The sequence below is a fragment of the Micromys minutus genome, assembly GCF_963924665.1.
Source record: "Micromys minutus genome assembly, chromosome: 17".
Taxonomy (NCBI): Eukaryota; Metazoa; Chordata; class Mammalia; order Rodentia; family Muridae; genus Micromys; species Micromys minutus.
The window spans coordinates 11,573,394-11,588,316 of NC_137952.1; the positions used below are offsets into that span (position 1 = coordinate 11,573,394).

Below are 14,923 nucleotides of genomic sequence, written 5' to 3' on the forward strand. Positions count from 1 at the left end.
GGCTGGATATATATGTTGAAGTCTTTGCCTCTGGGCAAATTTAGCCAAATTCTCTTTGATTGTAGGCATCTGAAGGTTCTGCCTTTGTTGGCACCTACATGGCATATATACAGTTATCTGCCTGCAATGTATTTGGGGAAAACTAGCCAAGTCTAGCTGTATGTTGTGCTATTGTGTGGGTCACCATTCTCTCTTCTCCTTCATGTAATAATGTAATGACCAAGAACTTTCTGTGCATTTACTAAGTTATAGAAAGTTCAGGGTCATCCCGAGCCGCCATGTGGTAGAATCAAATCCCAGAAGACCACATTGAATTTGTGTGACCCTAAGTTACCTGGCCCATCGAATCTCTGGTTGTCTCATGGTGAAAGAAACTGTTTATATGCCTTGCATGGTTACTGTGAGGTTCTGCTTTGATGTTGTGTACATAGAACTTGGCACAGCCTCCACCAGCTTGCCTCTAGAGAAGCCAGCCAGGGGAGTGGAATACCAGACAGAAGAACGGGTCAAGGAACCAGGAGCAGCCTGAGAATCTTTCCAGATAATACTGTCCACGGGGGGGGGGGCAAAGTTATTAATATTTGACTCCCAAGAAGAATTTTCACAGTGCTTGTAAGAGTGACTCATGACCATAACAATCTATGTTGCAAACCAAACAGCCAAGGGTTAGGATGACTGGAACCTGGGAATCCCCTCTTCCTTCTGTTCTGTCAATATTGGGAAAGGGCTGAAGAGTCTCAGCTGTCTGGGACTTTAGGGTAGTTTCACTCCCGTGGCTGTCTCACCTTGTCCTTATGTTCCCGATAAGAATGACAGTTTACTTGGCTTGGGGGCTGTAATGTGCCCTATCTCTCTTAAGTGCTTTTGTACTTATTGGTTCTGAAAAGCTGCTGGCCACCACATGAAAGAGAAGCCCTCATCTATCTGTTTCACAGACAGGAAGTCAAGATACAAAGCCCAGAGTCGTAGTTGACAAGTGGTAGAGCTAGAATTTGAACCTAGGTTGTATAAGTTAAAAGAGCTGCTACACACTTTATCTTCTGTCTCAAATGGGGTTCTCTGAAGTACACCAGCTCCAGACTGCTGTGGCAGTGAGAGGGAACAGGTGTGTTCCGTGTTGCAGGTACCCTGGCATGGAATAAACCTGAAAGGGGTGCCAAAATAAACAAGCAGGCCAATCCCTTGGAGCTCTAGGGACTTTCAAGTTGTTCTCACTTATAGGCCTTGGGATTCTAGGCTGGGTCACACTGGTGGCCTGACTTGGTCAAAACCTCCTGAGAGCCTGGAGTTTGGTGTCTGAGTGCCTGCTCTAGAAATATTTTAATGTCTTAACTACAGAGTAGGCAATTCTCATTGTTTCCATAAACAAAAAGTCACATGGGAACCCAATTTTCAGAAAAAGGTTCTATTCAAAAGGCAGAGCTCCAGGTCTGAGGATATGGCTTGCTTGTCAAATACAAGAGCCCTGAGCTAGATTCCCAAAAACTCACATAAAAACACCAGGTATGGAGGCAAGTATATTTAATGCTAACATGGAGAGTGGAGAGACAGGCAGAAGCCTAAGACACAGCTGCTAGCTGGTGAACTCTAACCCACTGAGAAACCCTGCCTCAAAAGGGGTGGATGGTATCTAAAGATGGCATCAGAGATTGTCCTCTGACCTCTAAATGTGTACACTAATATGTACAGGAGCACCCCAACATACACACTCACAAATAATTAACAAGTAAAAAGAAGAAATGATTGCTTCTGGAAAATAACATGTACAAAGATGAAAAAAGTCACTGCCAGTTGGTGAGCTTCAGAAACCTCTGGTATGTTGACAGGACACTTGAACCCAAGATTAGACTCTAAACTCTGGAAAAAGAGTTCAGAATGGTACCAGATGTGCTCCTGATGTTTCTTGAAATGTTAAAAAGAGAGAAAAATTGAGGAATTTCCCTTTGTTTTATTACCATTATGTGGCATTCTCCTTCTGAGTAAAGCATTTTCCAGCCTCAAGAGAAATGTCCAGGCAAGAGAAACTAATATATCTTGGAATATGTTGTTCGCTTCTCCATGATGAGTTGGATATGGATATTTTCTATTCCAACTTCCCATATTAACATTGGAAATGACACCCTCAGACTCTTGCTATATAGTTTGAAGAACTGTGGCACCCACAGACATGGAGGCATAACCAGAAATTAATGCAGTTGTGTTCCCATAGGAGGGGTAAGGGTGATTTATTTCTTCATTTTTCAATACTTCCATGCCTCCTTTTGGAACTTCGCCAGTTTTAGTCCTGTGTTCATTAGACTAACTGGGTATCATGCCAAGGGTATGACTCCAATCTGTGAATTTATAAGTTTCCCATCATTGCTGACCTCAGTTCCTGGGTACTATTATTTCATATTTCTTTATTCCCTGGAGGAAACAAGGAAGGGATTTGTATTGACTGAAGGAAAATTGGAAGGTTTTGCTATTGTTGTTGCTGTTTTCTTATAAACATCTCTAAGATTGCCAAGACTCTTTCTCTTCCTGTGACCTGGGCTTCTCTGTCTTTGCAGCCTTACAGCCACCCTGGCGAGCATTGGTGCAGCCAGCATCCCCAGCGCCGGCTTGGTCACTATGCTTCTCATTCTAACGGCTGTGGGCCTGCCGACGGAGGATATCAGTCTGCTGGTGGCAGTGGACTGGCTGCTGTAAGTGCCTGTGGGTTGGGTTCTTCTGGGGATTGTGAGTGGGGATCCCCAGTTCTGGGGATTCCAGGGATGAACAGTTGGTAGGATTGCAATAAGACGTTAGCCAGTTCTCCCTGTGCCCCTCCTCTACCTTCCCCTACAAAGGTTACTATGTCTACCCAAGAGAACCAACAAATCCAAAAGTAATTTGAGGGCATTGTAGGCTAGTAGAGGAATCAGATAAATCATAATGCAATGATAAAATATAGCAAAGAGAAGGGTCTTGGGATACAGCTCTGTTGGTAGAGCATTTGCATAGCACTGCATAAACCAGGCAGCATGACTCATGTGTGTAATCCCAGCATTGGAGAAGTGCACTTTGACAATGAGGAACTCAAGATCCTCCTTGGCTGCACAGTGAGCATTAGGCTAGCTCTTAGGCTAGCCTGGGCTATGTGAGACCCTGTCTCAAAAAGAAATGATCCAACTAATAATACATGCAAAGAGTCTCAAAACATCCTTACTGAGTGAATGGAGCCAGATACAAAAGAATGTGTGTAAAGAGCGGTGTCTGCATGAAGTGCTAGAGAAGGACGCTATAGCCCAGCAGTAGAAATCGATCAGGGCTTCCCTGGCATCACGGTACAATGAAAACTGAGAAATGGCAGAAATGCCCCAAATTCACAGGTGTTTACAGTTGTCACATCGTGTTGCACCAGGTGTTTAAGCAAATGGGTCCATTCTAACGTACACGAACTTCCGTGAAGTAAGGTTTATTTTAAGAGAACATACAATTAATTAGAAGCACACGATGGAAAGATTGCTCTGTGTCAGCAGAAGATGAAAGGAAAAACAGGGACCATGTGACCAAGGAGGAAAGGAGGAAGCGTGGGGGCTCTTGGGTAGACAGGCAGCAGGGTTGGGTTAGGTCTGCATTGAATCGGTACTGAAGCCATTTTCTTCCCTAGAATGCTTGTTCTAGAAACAAGCATTTTCACGTGCTAAGCTCCATGACTCCGGATGCCCACTGGTGTGTATGTGGGAGTAGGGGATGGATTGAGATGTGGGTGCAAGGCGAGGCTGGCTGTTCTCTAGAAAAGTAGTTGATAATGGGAGAGCAGAGAGAAAGAGAAAGGGGTAAGCTTTTTCTTCTTCAGGCAAAGCCTGGAAGCTTTTTTATAATGCTAGCAATTTTTCTATTTTAACCCAAACAGAGGCTGCGTTGACATTTTCTTTTTTTGAGCAGGCACCTTTCACCAATGTGCCATTTTTTAACTTTATTTACAAAAAAAAAAAAAAAACCAGATACATATACAAATTAAATACATAAAAGCATTTTAGTGTAAATATATGAATATATTTTTCACAGTACTTGATTTTTTAAAGGTTTGATAATATGCATTGAAATCTTACTATTTACAAAGATCATAAAGTATATGTAAAACAAAACATAACTTAAAAATTGTCTAAGTTTTTGGTGTATAAAGATTAAATATAATGATTTTTAACTACCAAATATTTCCACAAGGCTATCTTTTTAGCTCTTGAGTTATTAATGGTTTAAGGTCTAGGTGTACCCCACTCTGAGAGGGTGCTATACACTTATTATTATTATTATTATTATAAGAAGGACTAAGGCTTCCACTTTTTGACCCCCCCCCCTTTTGAGCTTCATATAGTCTGTGAGTTGTTTTCTTGGGTATTCATTTAGCATGTCACTGTATTTACCTCATTACAGCCCGCTAAGCCCTAGATGCCCATCTGTGGGCAGACTTGTCGTGCTCTGTAAATAGCATGGTGAAAACCTAGGTTCTAGAGCGTTTCATAATGCCCAGGTCCTAAATTATGGGAAATGCAGGCCTAGCCTGTCTCCTGATGGGTTTTTCCAACAAACCCTTTGTATCAAAACTGATAAGGAGGGGAGACAAAAGGAGAACTTAAAAGCTCATACCAGAGTCAGACAATCAGCTCTTGGGCCTGTCAAGATCTAGAAAGCAAAAGCCACATACAGTGCTGCCAACATGGATGTGTGGTCTACTTCTCATATGATACTCTTAGGGAGATCTTTTCTGGACTCATGTTTGCCAAGCAAGAGTAGGTAAGATTGAGATGACATCTTAAAGGGATATGCCCAGTCCTCTCCACCCTGCAGCCACTGTGTTAGTGCCCCTTTCTGGAGGGAGCAGAGCCTTGATCCTCAAACTGAGTCTGCAAACAATCTGATGTGGATCCAGGATCCAAGTTCCCAGCTAGTGTTGGTGACAGAGTCCAGGGATCTTAATTCTGGAAAAATGAGCTGGAGAGAGTGCAGAAGGAGTTTGATCAGCCAGGATCTCCCTGGGTACGGTTATCTATTGAGTGACTATTGCCAGTTTCTACGCCCATTCAATGAAATCACCTTGTCAGTGACTTAAGTATTAGACATTGTTCTGATCACTTAGCATTGATACATTTAAAAGTTACAGCAAATTATGAGGAATCTAACAGTACATGCCCTGCGTAGTTGAAGTAAATGAGAGATGTAATTTATCATTTTGATGGCTACTAAATGACCAATATACAATTAAAATAGAGTCAACTTGGATATTTCTTAGGTACTGTAGGCGTGAGAAGATAGCTTCGCTGATCTGTATATTCTTATTTAATCCATGTGCAGAATGTTTTAAATTCTCTCTCTCTCTCTCTCTCTCTCTCTCTCTCTCTCTCTCTCTCTCTCTTCACCACCACCACCACCACCTCCACCATCACCACACCACTCCATACAAAACTTAACTTCTTTTTTACTGATGGAAAAGAAAACCAACTCCTACACACCCTCTCCCCTTCTTCCCCCCTCAAGACTCTGAAAGCTTTATGTTTCTGTCTTTCTTTGAATTTTGTTCTCCATGAGCCACGTTTCTCCTCAGATCCTTTTGACATGATTTCCAACAATGGTCAACTTCACTGTAGAATGTGATCCAAACTCCACCAAACCCTCTCTTTCCAACCCAGGGACATCTGGCCCAGGGCAAGACAATCACAGATCCAGGGGCTAGATGGATGCCTCACTCTGAATAGCAACACTGTCACAAGAGCTAAAGAGTATCAGAAAATAAAATGGAAAGTGTCTTTCACCCACAATTGAGTCTCTGAACCCTGAAATTACAGCTATGTTATATCACCATAGAAATTTAATTTTTAGAAAGGTTTTGTTTTATTTTTATTTATGTGTATGTGTCTCTGTGTAAGGAAACAGTGTGGTTTCCTGGTCTGGAATAGGGCTTCAGTTGTGAGCTACCCCATATGGATGCTGAGACTCAAACTCAGGTCCTTTGCAAAGAACAGGACAGGCAGGTAAAGGCTGAGATTGCCCCAGCAATGAAAACTTTAATCCTGAGGATATCTTTCCCTAAAACCAACTCTGTAATGTTTGATGATCACCTCTTGACATCTTTCCTGATTCAACTTGACCATTTTCAGTCTTTTTTGTGCTGCCAAGTCCTCTTGTTCTTCTCGTTGAGTCTTTTCCCAGCTCTTGGTCCATCTCTTTCAGCCTGGGTTCTGAGCCTCTGCCTCCTCTTGCATCCTTGCTCTGCACTGTGCAAGTCCTACACGGTATTTTGCTAAACAAACAACCCTTTCTTTCTCTTCAGTTTGTCTGCTTCTAATCCAAATGAAGGATCCCTTCTGTTCTTGCTCCTGTTCCCCAAGTCTCCCAGCCTGCCCCAGGCCTTGCTGAATGCTCACAACTCTCTGGTTTCTGTGTTCGCAGACTTAATCAAGTGTGATAAAAAAAATCATTTAAAAAATTGCACCTGAACCATTCATGTACAGACATTTTTTTGTGAGCCTTTTCAAAACAATACAGCACAGGTGCTTATGTAGGGCAACCCTTCCTGGCTGTATTGGGGACTGCAAGTGATCTAGAGGTGATTTAGCGAATGGGGAAATGTCTGCAGGTTCTAAGCAAATGTTAGGACATTAGATGTAAGCGACCTCAGCATCTGTGAGAAGTTCTAGAGCCAATTCTTCCATAGAAACTATAAAACATGATCTCAGTATTCAGAGAGCTTACATACAAGGAAAGAACTTTCAAAACAACAACCAGATGTGGTGTGCTCAAAAAAATCCCAGTAGTGCTAGGTGGAAAATAAGGAGTGTGCATCTGGTGGGGTAAATGAAGGAGTGAACTCCCCACTTGACTAAAAATAACAAACCCATGAGCAGCTAAGGAGATGGCACTTGTTTTGTGCCTCATCAGCCTTTCATGTGCAAAGGGTTTGGTGGAGAGCCTCTCCAGTGGTTTCAGCAGTGGTGGTTTTGGCAGCGATTATCTTCCTCATGTTGAGTATTGCTCTGATTCTGACAAATGAGAAATCCTGAATAGGAAGAGCTAATTAACTTGCCCGTTAGAGCCATGATAGCATCTGAGGCTGGAATTCAATCATATGGTAACCAGCAGTCAGGTGATTCTAGTCCTCTAATACCAGCCGGTCCCAGGTCAGGAACCCTAGGTGACCAGTTGCTTCTATGAAGAGCTCCTAAAAGACAGTCCTTCACTTTGGCACCCTGTCCTCTGAGTGATGCTTTGATTCTATTCAGCTAGGTTCTGATTCTCTGAGCATTGGGTTCCTTCACATCTGCTACAGTGATCATCTCATAGAATTCAGCACACAACAAAGACGCAGATGAGCTGTGAGTGTCCCAGACCTTCTGTGAGAACTCAGGCTAGTAGACAGTCTCATGCTTCCTTGCCAGAGGACTTGGACCAAGAGAATAAAAGAGCCAGGCTACCTTGGCAGTTAGTTTTCTTCAAAGAAGCCAGGCCCAGTGATTGGTTTGAAGGATTGTTCACTCCCCTCTTGGTTTTGGTTCCTTCCAGCCCAGAAAGAAAAGTTGAACCATTTATAGGGGATTCATTACATGCAAGATTCTGCTTCCAACTCCTTTACTTTCTTGCCATCCTGGCAGACAGAACCCAGAGGTAGCATCAGCAAGTCCATTCCTTTTTTTTTTTTTTTTTTTTTTTTTTTTTATCATTTCTTCTTTCACCTCTTTCCTTCCTTCTCCCTTCCTCTTCTTTTTCTTCCTTTTCCTCTATTCTCAATCTCCACTGCTCCCCTCCCCCACAACTCCCTGTCTCTCTCTCTCTCTTTCTCTACTACTCAGGTCATCATGAAAGTTAGACTTTCCCAAGAGGTCAGGGGTGACCATGATTGAAAGTTATTTGCTTGTGGAAAAGTTTTTACATATGAACCAGAAATTCTCATATTATTCTTGGGGTCAAAGTTGTACTTCCTTAGAGTCAGTAAGGCATTTTCCTGGTGGTTTAGAAGTTTCTCACCTTTGCAGTATTTTCTGGGGGCGGGGGAAAAAAGATACAACTAGAATAGCCATGATTGCTCTCCTGACTGTGCAACTTGGGAATTTTCTCAGGAAGCACAACGGCAGAGGAGGGCGGCAGGATGGGACTTGATCTCAGAGTCTGGCTGTTTAACCCATGTCCTTTAATTCTTGCCAACTCCTCAAGGAACCCACTTACCCTCTGTCCCTTCTCTTCTATAATGGTAGAATTGAGTCCCCCTGCTGTCACTGCACTTCAGGTGGCATCCTCTTAAATCTGTCCAGGAGACATTGCCGAAGATGATCTTTTCCTTGCCTTTTTCACCTCGTCTTCTCAATAAGCGTTTTTTCCTAGTTAATAACCTTCACAATTTCACTTTCAAAATAAATGCAACCCAGAAATCTTTTCCATATCCTCTGCCTTCATCATCAACCCTCCTTTTTCTTCGATTTTGTCCTTTGTGCTTTTCCTTCTAGAAAGAAGTGGTTTCTATCAATATCCATAGTGTTTTCCTGTTTCTTCACAACGTTTACACAACTTGCAAGACCCAGGTTCTGTTTTATCTGCTCTTAGTGGGTCAGTAACAGCCTCTTTGTTACTAAAACCTACAGTTAGATCTCTTTGTCCTATGGACTCGAGGGGATAATTGGCATTGTCTGCCGTACTGTGCCTATTATAGGAGTTGGAGTAAAAATAGAGGAGTGTTTTCAGAGAAAGACAGTAGCTTAGCCAGTCATGTTTGGATGTGTTGCCTAGAAACTGCCAAAAATACATTTGAATTGGCTGAATAAAACTCACAGTAATAGTATATATACCTCATAATCAGGTTAAATACCTTTTCAAAATGGTTTTTAGCAAATTCCTGAAACTGGGATAAGCGTTTTTGTTTATATTGTGTTACTGTCATAACAACCCTATAACCTGGCCATTTTTTGTTACTTCATTTTTGAGAAGGCCTACAAATATTAAGATGCTCAGAGCTTCCAGTAGGTAAGAAACAAGACTCAAATTTGAATCTGAGCCAGGAAAGCTCGGGAGTCCATTCCTGGATTTTCTTTTTCCTATGGTGCCAAGGGTAAAACCCAAGTCCTTGCATATTCTAGGTAAGTCCCTTTTCTCTGACCTACATCCCAGCCATTTATTTTAGCTGGTGTATATAAAATTATATATATATATATATATATATATATATATATATATATATATATATATATATATGGTACCCCATAATATCTTAATGCATGTGCAGTATCTTAATCTAGTTAAATTAGTATGTATTCTCAGAAATAATTTTTTATGATAGAAACTCCCCACATCCTTCTTTTATCTTTGAGGTGTACAGTACATTTCTTCTGTCCTGGCGATCATGATGTGCTTTCTTACTCCCATCTGACTGCTAAGGCCTTGTTTGAATGCCTGTCCTGTGCTCCTTTTGTAAACTTATGCTGGGGGTTCTTAACCATCAGCTCCAAGTCATGTGGATGTCCTCAAGCCTAATTCTTCCTCAGGTGGAGGCTCCACCACTCCTCCCCTGCCAGATTCTCAAGAGCAGAAGAGGAACCAGTGCATTCAAAATCAGTGGCACACTCAAGAGTTCAAGTTCAGCTTGGCACCCTGCCCCCCAACACCATGGGTCTGGTCTTACATGGGAGCCATACTAGGTTCCTCCTAGCGCAGCTTCAATATTCCCACTTCCTAATGTTTTATTAAAACAACTAGGCTTTATTGTTGGTCATTGTTGCAATTTTAAAATTAATGTTTCCACTTTGTTTGTGACTTAATCATAGAATTTGAATGGAAGGGCAGTGTCCTCAAGTAAGGCTTTCTTGGGGATAGCATTACCTCATCTCCTGTCCTTTATTTTCACAGTTCCTTATTTGTTTACTAACTTACTTCTCTGGTGGCTTTCCAGAACATCTCTTGATAGAGCTTTGGAGGTATGGGAAATGTCATCAAAGGCTCTTCACACAAAGCCGCTTGTGCTTCCCAATGGGAGAACACAACTACCTTTAAGAGCTCAGTTAGCCTTCCTAGTGCTGATCTTCTAAGACAGGCTTTTTATCTTATTAACAACCACTCTTTTTCCCCCAATACAGAATTTGCAGCCTAAGTCAGGAGGAGGAAAGATACTCTGGACACTTGCTGGTTCTAGCAGCACTCTGAAGTACTCTTCTTAGGTTCATAGAAAGAGCAATTTCTCACCCAGGTTTTGTTTTCATCCCTAGGGATAGAATGAGAACTTCAGTCAATGTTGTTGGCGATTCTTTTGGGGCTGGGATTGTCTACCACCTTTCCAAGTCTGAGCTGGACACCATTGACTCACAACAACGAATGCACGAAGACATCGAGATGACCAAGACACAGTCCATTTACGATGACACCAAGAACCACAGGGAAAGCAACTCCAATCAGTGTGTCTATGCTGCACACAACTCTGTCGTAATAGATGAGTGCAAGGTACCTTTCCCATTCCTGGATATTGAGACCTGCATATGAATAATGCATGCTGGACTCTTTAAAAAAAGCACCACCCCCTGCACCCATTCTTACCATGCTTTGTAAGGAATCATGTCACCCAAGCTTCTGTGGGGCCCAGACCGTCTCACCCTGCATCCAGCATGGTGGGACATCAGCAAGTCTGACTCCCAAAGGACTAGTCCTTGCTTCTTTCAAGAGAGTCCCACATCTACCCCACTCATCTAATTTGGTCAATTTCCTTCACTCTTTGGGCCAAGATTTTGTGGTGGTCAGAACTTTGATGGCCTTCAGACATTCTCTTCCTCAAAGGAAGGGTCAGAAAAAACAATGTAGACAAAATATCATTAACTTTATATAGCATGAGTATTCCTCCCTACTCTGTATTACAAATTGCTTTTTAAAAAGCTCGTATAAAAGTTTAATTGGCTGTCTTCCTTTTATTTTTTTTATTTATATTTATTTATTTATTTATTGGTAAGAGGGAAATTTTAGTCCAGCTTTTATTTTGCATCCCAAATGGGCTTGCAGTTTCAAGGACAATTATCCTCCAAAACAGTTACTCGAAAAGATATTTTTTTTTTTAAATGCGAAATATCACACACTTCAGTTCTTCTGCAGTGTGGGTGTTCTGGGTCTTCCTTCAAGATGTTGGGTGCCAAGTCTTCAGGCTCGAATGGGTTCTAGCTGGCCTTCACTGTAACTAACCTGACATCAACAAAGACAGTGTCATGACCAGAGTGATGCAAACTTGGAGAAACCCTGGCAGATGGGAGAAGGGTTAGCTTGCTAAATGATCGAGTGGAGTGGCTGAGGCCAGTCTGTCTCTGTGAGATTTTCTTGACAGTTTATTGAAGGGGAAACCAGTTTGCTGTGGCTCTGGTCAAACTTTAACTACTCTGAAGCATTGTCTTGTCATACTGGTCTCTTCATAACTGTAGTTTGGAGTTTTGCAATAGCCCGTTAATTCTCCTCTGAGTAACAACAGCATGTGAGCCATCACTGCTAATTGCATGGACTTTTTAAGTGTATGGGCCGGGTGGGGAGCATGTACTAATGTAAATTGGATGAATTTTTTTTTTTTAAATTTTCATTGCATGATTCATGAAGGGCGCCTGATTCTCTGTTCCCAGCATGCTGCATGCTTGTGATGCATGCATTACATTTCCACTTGGGTAAAAAGGAGGTCCGATTTCTTTCAAACTTTGCTGCATTTGTCATGTCTCCATATCCTAATGCTTCCATAAATCCAGTCTCTTCATTATGTGGAATATCAATCGTGGGTTTAAGTTTGCACATGACCTTGAGGACAGACAGACAGAAGGTAAGCTAGGAAACCTGTTAGAAGTGGATGGGAGAACTTCCCTCCTGCATAGAGGTTCAGTTCTCTCTGGGCCAGAAAAACCAGAAGATAATTATAGGTTCCCAAATGTCTACATTAAAATGGTTTGGAATGCGTTGCTCCTGATACCCACTTTCAAACGTTTCCCCTTTTAATTTCTAAAGCCAAGAAGACTTACTCAGTAGAGCCAAAACATCATCATTTCAGTAATTAAGACTGAACACGTATGCAATTCCTCTGGCTTCACCATGACTGAACCTTTCACATGCATGAGTAGAAGTAGCTGCCTAATTCTGGATTGCTTTCTGTATGGTTGTATGGAGTAGCACATGACACTCACTGTATTTTAAGGACTACAGTGGTATATAGTCTTTGGGTGGTGAGATATCCCACAGTCCTGAGAATATTGTTGAAGTTGTCCCTATACTGGTGAGCATCTGTGATCCTGCAGTACCCCTCAGGCAAATATGGATAATTCAGCTCTCCATTCACTGATGAACACGAAGAGGGGTTCAAAACCAATTTTGAAGGAATGCATTTAAAACAATGGTTTCAGCATTTGCTGTAAGCTTGGATCTGGTGCTTCTCCACATGACCCCATGGGTGGTGTTTTTTGTGGTTCGTGGCCTGTAAGTTGGATGTTGATGGTAATTGTTTTCAGGTAACTCTGGCGGCCAATGGGAAGTCGGCTGACTGCAGTGTTGAGGAAGAGCCTTGGAAACGTGAAAAATAATGACCTGATTCTCAGCCAATTCTTGAATAAACTCCCCAGCGTATCTTATGGTAAAAGATGCTCTAAACAGGCTTCCTTTACAAAAGGAAAAAAAATGCATATATTTCTATGTTTACTTAATCTGTTAGCTGAGGCATAGAGGAGCTGTGTACACCCATGATGATAGGCACGTGCTGTGTTTTTGCCAAATAATGCTTCATAACTGTCTAATTTTCTTACTGTGTCACTGTCTGAATGGGTGCTGCCGGAGAAACCACTTTGGATGGAAGACATGTTCATGCCAGCTTCCCTTTGTCTCAGTGCAAAACTGTGGATGCTGTTTTTCAGCGGGGACGGGATGAAAGCAGTGTGGTACCCTCCAGGGACTTGAGACAACGAGCACACGTGGTGTGGTATTCCTTAAAGTGCTCATGGCTCACCTTGTTCTGCACAAAAGATTCTGCTTGAAGCTTTTAGAAGTACTTCCCCTCCAACCTGTCGAGTCGGCACCTACATTGATTGAAAGCGTCTGTCTTGGGGAACTCTGACAACTTACCTTTTTTGTATACCGTCTAAGTAAAATGCTTCAGAGTTTCACTGGGCAGCCATGTTCTGAAATGCAGGTGACCATAGAGGCCACAGCTCTGACTTCCCATGTGGTGTGTGTGTGTGTGTGTGTGTGTGTGTGTGTGTGTGTGAGAAATGGGAAATTTCAAATTTGAAAATTATCTAGGAATTGTTATCACTGTATACCTTAAGGAATGTGAAGGGTTATAGTCAGCCTGAATCTTAGCCAGAATTAGATATTCCAACTGACTTGTTTGACTTACGCTCATAGAGCATAGTAAAGTCAAGTGTGATGATCCTGACCTATGTCCCACCTATAGATTCCCCCTTGAGTTCCTCACCAAGAGATACTTTCAACATCCAGATCATGTCTACCACTTCTTGTCTGCTTACATGGCTGAGCATTTTAGCTTCCTCACATTAAGAAACACACGGTGGCGATGACTCTTTTTCCTATCATTTTGGTATATATCTAATGTGTAGAAAGTGTTTTTTAATATGAAAGCACATGAAAACTATCACAAAACACAGAAGCACCCTTCCTCTTTGCTGAGAAAGGAACAGAAAGCAAACATCTATATAACATCCTATAAAGGTTCCTATGATAGAGTCCAGGTAGCCTCAAACTATCAAATGGGGACCAAGAATGACTCTACACAACTTTCCAGATAGAATCCTTTCCAGGGGCTGTGAAAGTCTGAAGGAAGAAATGATATAATTGGCAGAGCATGGTGGTTTGCCTGTGGTAGGCAGCCAATGAATCCTTAATGATGGGTTGTGCAAGCTAAAATTGTGAATGCTTCTATTATTATCTTCTGTTGAAGAATGCACAGTATTTTCCTAAGATCCTAGGTTTAACAGTTAGCTGGGAACTTGAACCACTGAGAAACAAAACAAATTCAACTTGCAGGAGTGACGGAACCTGAGCAATCAGTCAGGGCGTGTGTGTCTTCTGAGTCAAGTGGAGCTGGGGAAACATTCATAAGCAGTGATAGGTTCCAGTGTCTCTGAGGAAGGGCGCGGAGCCAGCACCTCTCCTTTTAGTCTCTCTTGTGACTTCTCTCTTTCAAATCAGAAAGCTTGAAAAACATACAAAAGACAAAAGAGTCCTGTTGCTTTATCTCATAAACCCTAACTAGTTTCAAACAAGGATCGCGATTGAGCAGTATTAAATGATTTATTTTGTTCTGTTTCAGGCTGTGTTCTCAGCCTCAGTTCTAGGATCACAGGTGGGCACCACTACATCGGCTGGCAGAACACTGTCTCCTTTCGCTTACTTCCGAGGGGCAGGGTAGCAGGGGAAAGTCAGGTTTGCTGGCTACACCCATTGTTCTCAAGAGGATATGCTGAGGAAATCACATTCATCTGAAAACTTAATACATTATATTAAAAATAAATAATTTATTAAATTGGAGACTATTTTAAAAATCTGGGATGTGGTGAAGTTGACATAGTACCCTGTCTTGCTTTCGTGAGGCCTCATTAACCCTTCCCATGCCGTGCCCACTGGGGAGTCGCTTGCCTAGAAAAGGTGTGGGAAGCTGAAGAAAAAACAGATTCAGTGAGTTCTAGTAGCCTTAGTCTAAATAGGGTGCCTGTCACTGTGTATGTGTGTGTGTATTAATAGAGATATCATAGATCTGAACACCCATAATGATTAATCTTTTATGTATAGTTCTCTTTCTCTCTTGTCCCCCCTCTCTCTTTCTGCACACACACACACACACACACACACACATACACACACACCACAGAGGGTGTGTGTCACATAGACTAACTCGAGGTAGGTACCAGGGAGGCTTGTCTGTTGAGGCTTTGGCAGTTTTATTCCTTTAATGAAT

General features: G+C 42.1%; 1 protein-coding gene across 1 annotated transcript in view; it reads left to right on the forward strand.

The window, feature by feature from the left end:
• SLC1A2 (solute carrier family 1 member 2) overlaps positions 1 to 12,536 on the forward strand; it is a gene marked incomplete at its 3' end in the record, with an annotated part of 40,041 nt that extends 27,505 nt beyond the window's left edge. The window contains exons 8-10 of the mRNA XM_080931229.1: positions 2,550 to 2,684; positions 10,212 to 10,443; positions 12,465 to 12,536. Of these exons, the coding sequence (XP_080787355.1) occupies positions 2,550 to 2,684; positions 10,212 to 10,443; positions 12,465 to 12,536 (439 nt within the window). The remainder of the gene's footprint in view (positions 1 to 2,549; positions 2,685 to 10,211; positions 10,444 to 12,464) is intronic.
• Between the last annotated feature and the right edge of the window lie 2,387 nt (positions 12,537 to 14,923).